General features: G+C 46.0%; 1 protein-coding gene across 3 annotated transcripts in view; it reads left to right on the top strand.

The window, feature by feature from the left end:
* Positions 1-771: 771 nt before the first annotated feature.
* sgsm2 (small G protein signaling modulator 2) overlaps positions 772-14,042 on the top strand; it is a 64,988-nt gene continuing 51,717 nt past the window's right edge. For all 3 annotated transcript variants that reach the window (XM_086140714.1, XM_086140724.1, XM_086140705.1), the window contains exons 1-2: positions 772-895; positions 3,745-3,820. In XM_086140714.1, coding sequence (XP_085996840.1) covers positions 848-895; positions 3,745-3,820 — 124 coding nt within the window. In that variant the 5' untranslated portion in view covers positions 772-847. The remainder of the gene's footprint in view (positions 896-3,744; positions 3,821-14,042) is intronic.

The raw sequence follows: 14,042 nt of genomic DNA, 5'->3' as shown, positions 1-14,042 counted from the left end.
ATGTGAATAGGAAACCTGTGTGCTCGTCGCCTGCCAAATGACTGGAATGTAATGTGATATATCACAAATAATATCAATGAAAATTCGCAGCGTGAACGGGCAAATGGTGAACTGTGACACTCTGTCAGCAGCTCTGCTCCCAATTTTACTAAAAGGCATAATTAAACCTCACAACATTTATAGTATAAAGCAAAACCAAAAATGAACAAACCAAAGCCTCCATTCAAATCAAACGAAGTTTTCGGTGTGAGTGAACGCACGTTGAAGGCCAGGTCGCCGTGCGCGGCTGCAGATGCACGGCCAGCCGGCTGGAGGCACCGGGAGACAAAGGAGATGCTTTTGGAGCTCTGACGTAACTTGTTCCTCTGCAAGCTGTCCTGGCATCAGCCCAGAAAATGACACTTTCTTACTAAATGAGTTTGCTTGCTTTTCTTTTTTTCTTTTTAATCCGCTACATTCATATTTCTTCGGCGCCTGGTATTTATGCAAATCTCAAGTCTAATCTCCCAGATCAGCTGTAGGCTGTGACGCCCAGGCAGGAACCTGGCCGATGTGGAAACATCTTCTCCACACCACCAGAAGCAGGAGCCCAGAAGCATCGCTGTCCTGCCCGCGCTGAAGGCTCTCCTGCCCCGGGATGATGCCACAGGTTGCGGCCTCGGCGTTCGGGCACGACGGCGTGCAGAGAAGCGGCTCCGTGGAAGAGGGCGGGTCCTGAAACGACGCCGTCAGGCTGCTCAGCTGCGTCATCTGATTCCATCCAGGAGAGCAGGAGGAGAAGAAGAAGAGGCGGAAGCCCGAGTGAGGCCCGGAAGATAGCGAATATAACGCCGCATCATCACATATCATGGAGGAGGGATATAAAGATAAATTATTATGGAACGTCAAAAGAGAGGTAGGCGTTGTCGCCCGTTGATTCTTCATCAATTGGATGTGACCTTAAATAGGATTATTGTCTCTCAATCAGCTCTCTGGTATAAAACGCTGCATGTCTTACTCGTACCGCCGATTTCATCTCGATTCACGTTTATAAAAATTGCGCAGGATTTCGGAATCACCCGAGCTTCTTTCCTTCTTTTTTTTTTTTTTTTTTAATGAAATACAACGTGGCAAATTCCCCCCGTGGTTCGTCTGCTTCCCGCTTTGCATCATCAGCGCTCACTTCTTTTGTTTTCCTCCGAAGGTTTTCACTGACACGATCCTCCTCAGTGAATCTCACTAGAATGTCGGTGTGGTTCTGACATGTGAACGTGTTATGAAGTCGCTGCATTATAGTGTGATTCTACCTCATCTTCTTTAAAACATTGCACATGTGCACGTTTTGCGCACACCCCTCTCCATCACACATCTGTCACCATGTCTTGTTTCGGCCGAGCGGTTGTTGAGGCATCAGCGGGGTTGAATTGCACTTCCGGCATTTTGTTGGTGATGCTTCGGGCGTCACATGACGGCGGATAGAAACGCAAAGAGGGTCCATCAAGTGTCGTGACTTCAAGCCAGGCTTCACCTGTGGCTGCAGATGGTCTGCACATGCCTGAGATGGAGATGCGGCCCTTTGCATGGGAAGCCTGTCAGTCTGAGGGAATGTGTTCTCTGACATCATTCAGGAAAATAAAATAGTGCCATACATTTTCCAGAATCTACTTTAAGTGCTTGTCAACTTGGACCAAGTAATAAATTATTGGTACTTTATATTTTATTGTTATCGGTTACGTAACAAACTGCGATGGATAATGTACTCCTTCACCTTCTTATCAGTCAGCTTTATCCTTTGAGGCAATATGAGCTGCAGTTGCTTCTGGTTCAGGAGGGAAACGTCAATCCTGATTGGCGTGCGTTGGCCCTCGCCGCCCGTCACGCCGTCGCCGATTAATCTCCTTGCTTTTGCTTGGAGCGCTACTATTAGGCGCCGATCACTACAGACCAGGAACACAAACGCTGTGAATCTGAAAATGGCCACAGAATTAGCGTCCGCATTTAGCGGTCACACAAGTTTCAATCTGGTTTTCGAGTCATTCGCTGACTCAGAAAATGTAATTACTTAACATTTTTGACGAGCTACATTTCAAACTGTCACATAGGTTACACCGTATGGAATCTTGATTTGCCTCAAGGATATTTGGATACATATCTATGCCATTGTGTGGTGCAAGTCATTTTTAACAATGCATCATTGACACGGACCAACTCCAACTTTGGACCAGGGCAGTGCAAATATTAGGGGCTCGATAATGTCATTCCAGTTCCAGCACCGCTCAGACTAAGAACAGTTGCTGGTTTTACTGCTGGTTTTACTGTGCTTATGTATTTCATTGTGGCAGTCTGTCCCTCTTGGGCTCAATAGAGGACACATTATCAGTGTCCAGATAATAGTTGGGTGTTTGTTTTGTGTAAACTCTTACTGTGAGTAGTCGCTGCGGCGGGTTGGCGTTCAGATTGTTAATCCCGACGGCCCAACAGCTCCCGCTTTAACGCTCCCTCTCTCTTAGCCCATGCTTAGCACTGTCCATTACTTGATAACTGAAAGCTTTTAACGGCACGTTTGGGGTGTAATTGCATCGGTTTGACGTCGTATAACAGCAGCCACAGCCGCATTAGCCTGTCAAGTCGCCCCCTGTGCTGATGTACTGAAACCTGGCTGAGTATGGTTGTCCTTATCAGTGGCAATGAGGATCACGACTTGGGACTCACTCTCGCCAGATTGTCCTTTCTCTCGGTTCCCTGTGATGTAAGACTGTCCAGCATTTCTTCTGCCCGATCTCCTGATTTGATCCCGTCCGTCCCCGAACCCCCTGCTTTGTCCGCTGCCCTCCTCAGTTTGACGGCCTGGACTTGTGGCTTGCTTGGTAACTCACCGCTTGCGTGTTTGGACTACAACGGTTTGTACTGTCGACCAATAAAACACAGTCAGAAAGATCCTGTGGTCGTCGGCTTGCAATCGGGGCCAGAAAAGCTGTATCTTTGACAGGTAATGGGATGTACTCGGGCACGTGTTTCACCTGTGGTGAAATATACCTCATCGCCCGTATTGTGTTAAACATAACTGGTGGTGATCCCTTCAAACTACCTCTACTGAAACCAGTATTTACCTAAAGCCATTTAAATATGAGCGTGACTTGCCCAGACTCGTGACTGAGGGGGCGGATGGTCGTCTGGTCAAGGATGATACCCGCCTCTGGCCCGGTGACGGCCGGGATCCAGCAGGCATGTGAGCCAGGATCGTGTTTAAGGGGAATAGATAACGAGTGAATGAGTTTTAATATGAAAGTATTTGAAAGCCCTTGTCAGCTTCATGAGATTGTTTTATTTACGTGGAATTACAATCATACAATAAAAGAAAGGCATATCAGAAACTTGTTTCGACGGAAGCAACGGAGAATGGGAGTTCAGAAGTTTATTGGACGTTGTTTGATGCCGGCGGGGACCTGGTTTGACTCGTGAGCTGTTTATCATCTCGATCTGATCGATTGTCTGGAATGTCATGTCATTTTTAGAAAGAAATTTAATTTAGGGTGAAGATGAAGAAAATCATATTAAAAAATACTGCAGGATAAAGTATGAAGACAAACACTGAACTGTGTTGGTAATAAAATAACACTTTACAAATGGCACAATTTGATTTAATTTGAAGTCTTGGAAGTCAAACCAGTGAATTGCTAGTTGTGATAAAGAGAGATAATGGAGTTTGTATCATGTTCAAGGATTCCAAGCATAGCGGCAAATACAGTCATTACTTGTTCGCAGGTGAAGCAGATCATGGAAGAAGCAGTGACTAAGAAGTTTGTCGATGAAGAAAGCAGCCACATCATTGCTCTGTGCAGTAAGTACAGTCTTTCCTGTTTGTCTGTGCAGAACGCACACGCGCGCACGTACACATGCACACACAGACACCCACAAACACTATTGCTTTGACTTTGTTTCGTCCATTTGCCCAACTCCTGAAAGCTGATCTCTGTGATGGCACAAACGTGGCCTCTCCAAGAACCCAGTGTTTGTTTTGCACAGGTGTGTATCAGTGTGGTTGTCTCCTCCGACTCTGGATACTTTGTAAATGTGCATTCGTCACACACACACACACACACACCGCTCAGAAACATCAATCAGCCTGTAGTCTTGGGTCGGCGATTTGACCGTGGACATTGGATAAGCCTTCTTGTAACTTTTATCTTGGGGGATATTTGTCCTGTGCCACGCAGGAGGTAAGGAATACAAATAGGCCATGTTCAGCAACTCCATTTTTAATTCAGTTGTTTGGCCATGTGGACGGAAAATACTTGATGTATGTTCTGATGACAGTTTAGGAAAATGTTTGTAGCGACTGGTTGTTGAAAGGGAATATGAGCTGAGATGAAGCCATTGTGAGACCCTATTAATTATGCCTTTAGAGTTGTCGCTGTACTTTGGCTCTGGTTTTGACAAAGAGTATAAGTAAAGAAAAAAAAGAGAGGAAGAAAGAGTTTGCTTTTAAGAAAAAATAACCTCTGAATTTAACACTTTCATTTGACAAGAATACATTAAAGGGGAAAAACTAAAGATGCTCTGCTGTTAACAGAACACTGAACGCCTTCCCCCGCCGCCCAAGTTGAAATAAAGTGGCCCCGGTTTCCGGTCATGAAAGGAAATCAAATTCCACTTCGAAGCAAGTCTTAACTAATACTTTTAAAACTGTGACTGGATTCTCATTCCCTTGGTCACAACTTATTTTTCTGGGTTTGCCAAATGGTTAACTTGACATAGCCAGAAAAAGTTCAACACAACCGATCATCTCTTTGTTATCCTTTGAATACTTGGGACCAAAAATAAACAAATGGAAAGTTAAGGTAGCCCTCAGACCCAGAAACAAACCCTTCAAGAAACTAAACAGTGGCAGCGACCTGGGGAATTCAATCAACAAATGAAGCAATGTTTCAGGGTGTGTCGCCCGTCTCCGCAGATTCAAACTGTGCTCTGTATCTGTTTGTGGCTGTGGGGCCATGCACGGTCCTCCACTGGAGTCCACTGGCCGGGTTCTCCAATGGTGGCTCGTCCAGGGCTTGGCCTCCACCCTTCGCAGGGGTGTCTGGTCCAAAGAAGTTGAGCCAGTTGGATACCTTCACTCGAGGCAGGGTGATCAGTCTCAAAGCATTCCAGGGACAGAGGCTGTTTCGTCAGCCACCAGCCAGGGCTGTTATTATCAACCCGCCTCAATTCTATGAGCTGCCGAGCTTGGAAGACTGAGATACAAAAGGATGTGAGTCCAGTTGGATGAAGAATCCCTTGCTACATCAGAAAAAGTTGTCTGCCTGGCCCTAACTGTCCAGCCTTTTTAAGAAGCAGCTTTGCAGTGATCAGCCACTTGGGTCTGCACTCATACAGTATCCTCTTTGCTGTATGCAATCTGAAACCTGATACCTTACTAGAAATGTGAGTTAGGCCTTACAGCACTGCCTGCTTTCACATCGTAACTGTAGCTTACGTCAAAAACGTTCCTGCTTAGAAATATTTTGTCCCTCATATTCCTGTCCATGACAAGATAGGATTGATCTGCATGTAAGATGTGACAGAGAAAGCCCTTTAGCCTGTTGGAATGCGCTCTGGACAGGATGTAGTTGTCCACACACAGTAAGCCCAGGCCTCCAGTTTTTCAGCAAGGCTGTCTCCTGTCTTGTGTACCAAGTTCAAGTCTCCTCTCTCTCAGCTGGGCATCAGCGGTGTCTCCACCCTGCCCTTCCTCAATATTCTTCATTTCAGTTTGAACATTTTCAATTACCTTTTTTGTTTTGGCCGAGGAATTTGATGCATCCGGCTGACAGAGCACCCGGATCCGCGCCTTGCAGATGATAGTAGCATCTCACATGTTCTGGGGTATGGCTCCTTTCCAGGTCTGCACCAGGAGACCTCGAAGAGGTTTAAAGAGAGAACTCTGCTTCCCTACAAGCTTGATGAGTTCTGGTGTGATACTGGCATTCCCAGGGGCTTATCCTCAAGCCAAGTACTCAGTAGCCCTCCATAGTTCCCCTGGGGCAGCTGGATGATCCAACTCTCCCAATTCGGGGGACAACTGATAGTTTCATTGGGTACCTGACTACGAGTGATGATCTTCCCATCTCGCCACCTGTTTGCTCCATTTGAGATAACATCCCGAGATGATGACCTGAAAGGAACAATCCTTGACACACTTGTGCAGAAGGCTGTCTTCATTCTTTTGTACATGGCTGCGATGTCGCCACTGTCCGAAGCAGCCTGTATGTTCTCACAAAGGTTCGTCCAGTTGGCATTGGCATATCTTCTGGCACTATGCTGGATCCCAGCCCCAGCTTTCTGTAGCACTGCAGGGGTATTCCTGAGGGATGTTGTGTGACTCAGAAAAGAGGCTCACTTGACTGCAATCTCTGTCTGAAGTTCTTACAGCCCAGCATAGAACCAGTCTTGGCTCCTTGTCTCCTTCCTGCCAAACATCTCAGTGGAGTTGTTTTCATTCTGCTTGCCAATACCAACGAGTTTGATGAGGTAGGGCCGGGATTTGTGGTCTGTACTAATGTGAGTATCAAAGTCCCTGAACGGATAGAGTGCTTCGTATTCGAAGAAGTTTTCCAAAGAATGCCTCAAATTCCCCAGAAAAGCAACCTTAGTTTCCACCGGGGCATTAAACACTCACAGGATGTTTGCAGGGCTTTAGGTAGTTGAGGGCCGAAATGGGAAGATCCTGGAGAAGCCCTTGGAAAGGAGTTCCACATATGAGAGTGGGGTGTTTTTAATCGCAAAACCAGTACCATGCTGCTTGCACTCTTCTGGTTTAAGTCGCTGCCAGAGGAAAGTCCAATTCTGCTTGCAGAGACTGCCACTGGATGTCAGGAAAGTTCAGGTCGCATTGTCCTGACGATACTGGTGTTTGGTCGCAGGAGTTATGGATTTATGGATTTCCATTGATTGTGTGTCCTTTTGTTTTTCTCAGTTGGTAGAGCGGGCACCCCTCCAATCAGAAGGTTGGGGCTTCGATCACCGGCTCCTCCTGTCTGCGTGCCAAAGTGTCCTTGGGTAAGACACTCAACCCCTAGTTGCTCCCAGTGATCTGGTTAGCGCCTCGTATGGTAGCTCTGCCACCACTGAGTGTGTGTGTGAATGGATGAAAGAAAGTCAAGTGTAAAGCACTTTGAAGGAACAAGGGCTGAAAAGTGACCTATAATTTGAGACCATTTTTGTTCTCTGATGCAGCAGTTTCTGCTTTTCAGTCTTGAAGAGTCTTAAGCGCAAAGCTCCATTTGGAACAGTCAGATGGTAAATCAGCACCTTACTGGCTGGAACCTGCCCAGTCCCCCAGTTGGTGACACCAGAGTGACCTCTCTAAGGCGCTAGCCTGGGCATCATGTATGGATAACCAGGGTTGCCCATGTGTCTAGATCCCTCTCAGATTGCCGATGGTGTCCAAAGGGACGCAGAGCACCACGTTTGGCGTGGTACATGGTTGAGGTTCAGCAGCAACCTGCCTTGAAGGGGCTGAAACTCTTGATTTTCGGTTAGGGTTTACTGCCTTCGAGGGCTGCCAACCAAGGCTGAAGAGCTGCCTCTGCCCATAGCTATTGGTTGGTTTGTGGGCACCAGGGTTGTCCGCCACCAGTGGTGGGTGTGCCACATGTCTGGCAACCGACATTCTCTGAGTCCTTGTAGTTTTGCCCTTTGCCTGGAGCCTTGCAAGTTTCCATCCGTCACCACGAGGAGCTGCTGTATGGAGGTTGCTGTGGAGTGGCGATGTTCTGGCACGGCGGTGACAAGCTGTTGTTTTCTTCCACAGTGCCATCACAAAAGATTGCACCACCAGCCAGTGGTGAAGGCAGAAAGTGAGAAATTAAGAAAAGAAAAGTCACTTCACCCCAACACACTTGCAGCACAACACAAAGTTGTGTGACACAAGCTTCAGTGGGCTAAATGAAGACAATGGATTGAGTTGAACAACCCTGCAACTGAATTGTATGCATGGGTGTAATGCTAGATCCATATGTGCTAAAATTCCTGCTCATGCTCTGTGCTCTTCTCACTTCTCATCCAAGTTGAAAACAGCAGTGACTGATAAGCTCAATAATTTGGGTGTCAGCTGGAAAAAATGGTTTGAAACCTGACAGAGAAATTTCAATACGGGTCATTGTTGGTGAGAATTATGATCTGCTTAATTAGAACACAGTATATGTAATCTTTACTTGAAGCAAATTTACTTAAATGAACCAGAAGGATTGGAGAGGGATACCGACATTTCAGGTTATGTTAATATTCATGCTATCAAAATGTATCACAATATTGAAAACTGACATCTTTAGAGAAGACAATTTAGGCATGCAAACCGTTTTTTTTTTTTCTCAAAGACTCTGGGCAAAGAGATTTTAAATGTCTATCAAACATCTGATGTAACTCAGCCTACAAGATTTACCTGTGATTTTGAATGAAAAGAAGGCAATAGAGGGATTACAATACGAGGATAAATACTACTATCACTGCTTCTGCTTCTTCTGCTGCTGCTGCTGCTGCTGCTGCTGCTGCTGCTGATGATGATGATGATGATGATGATTGATTATGATGAAGAAAATGATGGTGATAATAATACTAATAACAACAATACATCTTATTTGAAGATGTATATAGACATAAGATGCAAGAGGCAGGGAAAAGCCAGTTTGAACAAGTGGGTTTTGAGTAGTGGTTTGAAGGTTGGTAAAGAGTCCAATATCCTTTTTATGTGGTGTCAGGGAACTGGTTCAGAAAATCCCAGAGGATAGGAGGCAGCAGTGGCAAAGCCTCTGCCCCCAAGGTTTGGTTCTGGTGATGGGGGTCAGGAGGTTGGGGTCTGCAGATCGAAGACAGCAAGAGGGGGAATGGCAGTGGATTAGGTCAGTGAGGTAGGATGGGCCAATGTTTTTGAGGGCTCTGTAGGTGAAGGATATGAACTTATACCCTAAAGGATTTTGCACGGGGAGCCGGTGGAGTTTTTGAAGATAGGGGTGATGTGGTCTCTGGAGCCGATTGAGGTTAGTAACCGGGCAGCCGAGTTTTGTAGATATCGTCATATTTTTGAAATCTTGGAGGTCACTAGTTGGAAGGCAACGGACAATGCTATTACAGTTGTCAAGTAGGAGGTTATGAAGGCATGCTTGAGTATTTCTGTAGTTAAGCGAGAGGATGCATGATTTTTCTGAGGTGCAGTAATTGAAGTCCTGTTTATTTTACTGATGGATTTGAAGGAAAGGACAAAGTCTATTACGATGCCAAAGTTCCACACTGAAGGGGACAAAGTGACATTGTGACTATCTATGAGGACTCAGAAGTCCTGGGCTGAGGGTCGCATAGAGTTTAGTCCAAACATGAAAGAATAAATTGGTCAAACTTGGGATTGTTGACTTATAAATTGAAGGGAAAGGAACCTCTTAAGGCACTCAGCAGTCTCAATGACACGCTGTCCTCGGCGCATTTCCACGCCTTCCCTCTTCTATTGATCAGGTTGCAGTTCCGAACTCCTCAACCGGCATAGAGTTTTAGATTATAGGTGAGCTTCTGCCGATGTGGAACAATAGCTCAAGGCTGCATCAGTGGAACAGGGCAGACCGGGACAGGCACAGGAGATGTTGCTTCTGGATAGAGAGAACCCGCAGTGTGTGTGTGCGTGTTGCCAAAACAAAAAAAAAAAATATATATGTATATATATATAAAACTTAATTCCTGAAATTAAGCCTACATGCTGCTAGACCTGCAATTATTAGTCAGAATCAGTACCAGAAATCCAAAAAGAAATCAAACAAGTCCACAACCATATTTTTCAGTGGTTAGCACATGCTCGTCATAGTAAGATTATTACTGGTTCAATCCCAAATGTGTCTGCATGGATTTTCTCCTGGAAAGCAGCCACACAGCCTTCCACCTCCCAGCTTTTTCCTGACCAATGCCAGATCCATCGCAAACAAAATGGACAAATTTAGGCCACTGATTGCGTCAAACAACATAATCAAGGACAGTTCCATTCTGGTACGATTGCCGCTGTTTCCATACCACTGGATGCTAATGCTAATCCGGCCAAAAGGTATCAGTTGACAGAACACTTGTCCCGATGCTATGTGCATCATAGTGGGGGCTTTTAACCATGCTGATTTAAAAACAACATCCCTTCAGTTCAACAATCTGGCAGGGTTTTGAGGATCTAGACCTGAAAGTGTTCATTGCCAGTTTTCTGTTACGTTGCTTCTGTGGACAAACACGTCTGTGATTAACCCAACTAGAAGTGCTGGATGACCGAGGAGGTCCAGCTGTTGCTGAACGAAGAACACAGCCTTCAGGTTTGATGATGGGTCGCTCTTAGCATGAGCCAGCCTGAAGAGAGGCATCAGAGTGGCCAAGTCGGACTACAGGAACACACATAGGCCTGTGTGGCAGTGAGTGCAGCATCTGACTAACTACTGGACCGACCTCAGGGCTGCCGAAGATGATGCCTCACTAGCAGAGGAGCTGAACCTCTTCTTTGACCATTTTGAAGTGGCCTCACTGGGGTTAGCTATGCTACACCAAGCAGCACATAGTAGCGTCACCCACTCAAGGTGAGGCGCAAGCTGTGTACTGTAAATTTGAGGAAGTCGGTTGGACCAATCGCATCACCTTACAGGGGCTGAAAGATTATGCGAACCAAGTGGCTGAAATACTCACCAGAATCTTCAACCAGTCCCTGTTTCTGTTCCCCGTCCCACCTTGACTGAAGTCCTCCACCATTGTCCCTCTGCCCAAATTCCCTCCATATCATATCGAGTATTACTGACTATTGGCAAGTAGTACTCAGCTGCATAATCAAGTAATGTTTTGCAAAACTTATCCATAGCTACATCAGCCCACTCCTCCCACCAAGCTTGGTCTGTTGACTCCTACCGGGTCAACAGATCTATGGGGGATGCCATCGCCACAGCCCTCCATGCTGCTCTGTCCCAGATGGACTAGCAAGGGATCAATGTGTGGATGCTCTTCGTGGATTATAGTTTGGCCTTTAACACTATCTTCCCCTCAGACTGTTGGCAAAGCTGGTGGACCATGGATCTCCGCACTCCACCTGCATGTGGATGTACAGCCTCCTGTCGCGTCGCACACAAAAAGTTAGAGTGGCCCCACATGCATCTACGGCCCTAAGTTTTACCACCGGCTCCCCACAGGGCTGTGTGCTGAGTCCTTTGCGCTACACCCTTTACACCTAGACTACACCCCCTCCCATTACAGCATCTCCATCATCAAATTTGCTGACGACACCTTGGTAGAGTGGCTCATCTCAGGGAAAGATGAGTCTGCCTACATGGCCGAAGTGGAGCAGCTGACGGTGTGGCACAGTGAGACCAACCTGCTTCGCATCAAAAGTCAAGGAGCTAATCGTTGAATACAGAGGGAAGTAGACTGATATTTCACCATTCATCACCAACAGGGACCGTGTGGAGGTGGTGGTTGACATCCGCTTCCTGGGAGTCTGCATGCAAGAGGACCTGTCTTGACGTGGCCCAGCAGAGAATGCACTTCTTGAGAGTCCTCGAGAAAAACAATATTGCTGCTAGACTGCTGGTGTCCTTATACAGTTGCTCCATAGCGAGCATACTGACTTATTGTATGTGTGCACGTTACTGCAGCAGCACCGTGACCCAGTGGGTGGACCTCCAGAGGTGATCAACTCTGCTCAGTAAATCATAAGGTGCCCTCGCCTCCCTTCGGGTCAATTGTATATATACTGCTGCATTAAAAAGGCTCAGAACATTTTATTGGACATGTCTCAGCCTGGGGCCTCTTTTATCAACCGCACGCGCACAGAAGTGTGATTTATTTATTCAATCTGAGATGTACAACTCATGTTGGAACGAGAGACAAAATGCACCAAAGCGTCCCAGTGCTCCTCCAGCTCCTGTCTGTCCTGGGGTTTTTGGCCTCCGGAACATTTCAGCGAGAGATTGGAGACATACGTGGCACTTAGTGGCCGTCAGTAAGCAGATTTGTACTGGCAGTGCTGGATGCGATCATTTCTTTGGCCTCAACATGAAGTTCCAAAACAGCCGTCACCAACAAGCTAATATTAAACAAGGATTTCACACCATCGCCGGGTTCCCAAGCATCATTGGAGCCGTAGATTGTACCCGTATCGCGCTAAAAGCATCATCATATTAGATTCAGCGATGAGAACAGGAACGGATTTAATCCAAGCGATGCATAAATAATCTGCGATCCACATATGTCTGATAAACGTTGTTGCCTGGTGACCTGGGGAAACGCACGACTCATTTATTTTGCAAAACAACTGGGTGGGTGTGTGCCTCCGAGCAGGAGCTGTTTAGGATGGCTGGCTGATTGGTGAGTGTTCGAACAACTCAAATGTAAATGTGAATGCTCGGTCGGTGTTTGTCCTCCAGTCAAAGATAATTCATGTCTGTGGGCCGTGACATGGTTTTTGCCCATGACTTTTATGTCTCACCATTTCTTTTTTTATTCCTGACACTGCTTGCTCTTTGCTCCAACAGAATGAACCGTGGCCATTACCTTGTCCCACATTGAATTCTTTCATTTGTCACACCTGCATTAAGTTGTCCAACCTCTCTCTGTGCTGAAGAAAAATGCTCTATTTTGCCCTCTCTGCCATGATTTCAGAGAAAGTCCATCGGTGCCTTCTTAGAGGGATTGCTGCTACCATATATGGTCAATTGGTGGCATTTCTGAATGTAAATGAGGCTAACAATGCATCAGCATGGTTGTTTCCAACAGGTGGGATTTAGCAACAGATCACTTATAAATGTGAATACAACAGCTGTCTGCACGTTTGAAAAGCACTGACTTTTTTGGCCCCACACACACACTCTAAATTATGTCGTAGGCAAGAATTTAGAGCCTTTTCACTGCACATTTGATCGACGAGGCCCCGGCTCGCGATGTGTTTGAGCTGCTGCCATCGGGCAGGACAGGAATTTACACACACACGTGTGTGTGTGTGTGTGTGTGTGTGTGTGTGTGTGTGTGTGTGTGTGTGTGTGTGTCTGTGTGTCTGTGTGTCTGTGTCTGTCTGTGTGTGTCTGTGTCTCTGTGTGTCTGTGTCTCTGTGTGTCTGTGTCTGTGTGTGTGTGTGTGTGTGTGTGTGCGCGCATCTGTGTGTGTGTGTGTGTGCGCATGTCTGTGTGTGTGTGTGAGCGCGCCCTCTGTTTTTTTTAAATTTCTATTTTTTTTTCGTCTCTTTGTTGAATGAATGAAGCACTTAATGGATTTCGCTTTTAATTCCGTTGTACTTGTAGACTGACAATAAGATATTCTATTATAGTTGTATGTCTTTATAATCGTCCCTCCGATGGACCTAAAACAGCTCTGAGATATGCAGTACCACCCAATGACAGCTGGGACAGGTTTCTGGCCCACTGTGTCCCTGAAAGCAGTTTAAGCATTATTGACAGTGAGTGAATGAAAAATATCAGTGTTGTACTAATTTTATGAATTTGCAATCAACTGCTAGAATTTGTGTATATTTTTTGATTTTCACCATTTAAAACTAATGTTGATGTCATGAATCACAATGGATGAGAGGTCATATTTCAACGGCAGAAACATTAATCTTCTCACTGGCCGGTTGCACTATCACGGTATTGACGGGAAGAGATATGGAGTAAGTAGGAGTAGTAAGTAGGTAGAAGAGGTGCAGAGAGTATGATATAGACTTGTGAGTCTGAAGCTAGAAAGTGAAGGCGGGACGCTCAGTGTTATTGGCTATGTCCCACAGGTGGGGTGTGAGTGGAAGAGGAAGGAAAAATTCTGGACTAAGTTAGATGAAGTGATGCAGAATATCCCCAGAGGTGATCGAGTGGTGAGTGGTGCAGACGTGAATGGACATGTTGTTGCGGGCAATAGAGGTTATAAAGAAGTGATGGGCAGGTTTGGTAAGTCTGGTGGTAGACTTTGCAAGAAGGATGGAAATGATGTAGTGAATATTTTGTTCCAGAAGAGGCAGGGACACATAGGGTAACATCATAAGAGCGGACACAGGTGGACTACATCTTGTATGGACTATGCAATGTGAAGACTAGTGA

The sequence above is a fragment of the Fistularia commersonii genome, chromosome 3 (genome assembly GCF_037954325.1).
Source record: "Fistularia commersonii isolate RoL2024-O1a breed Wild chromosome 3, RoL_Fcom_v1.0, whole genome shotgun sequence".
In the NCBI taxonomy this organism is placed as follows: Eukaryota; Metazoa; Chordata; class Actinopteri; order Syngnathiformes; family Fistulariidae; genus Fistularia; species Fistularia commersonii.
The sequence above is the reverse complement of the archived record's forward strand: the minus strand, read 5'-3'. Positions and strand labels throughout refer to the sequence as shown.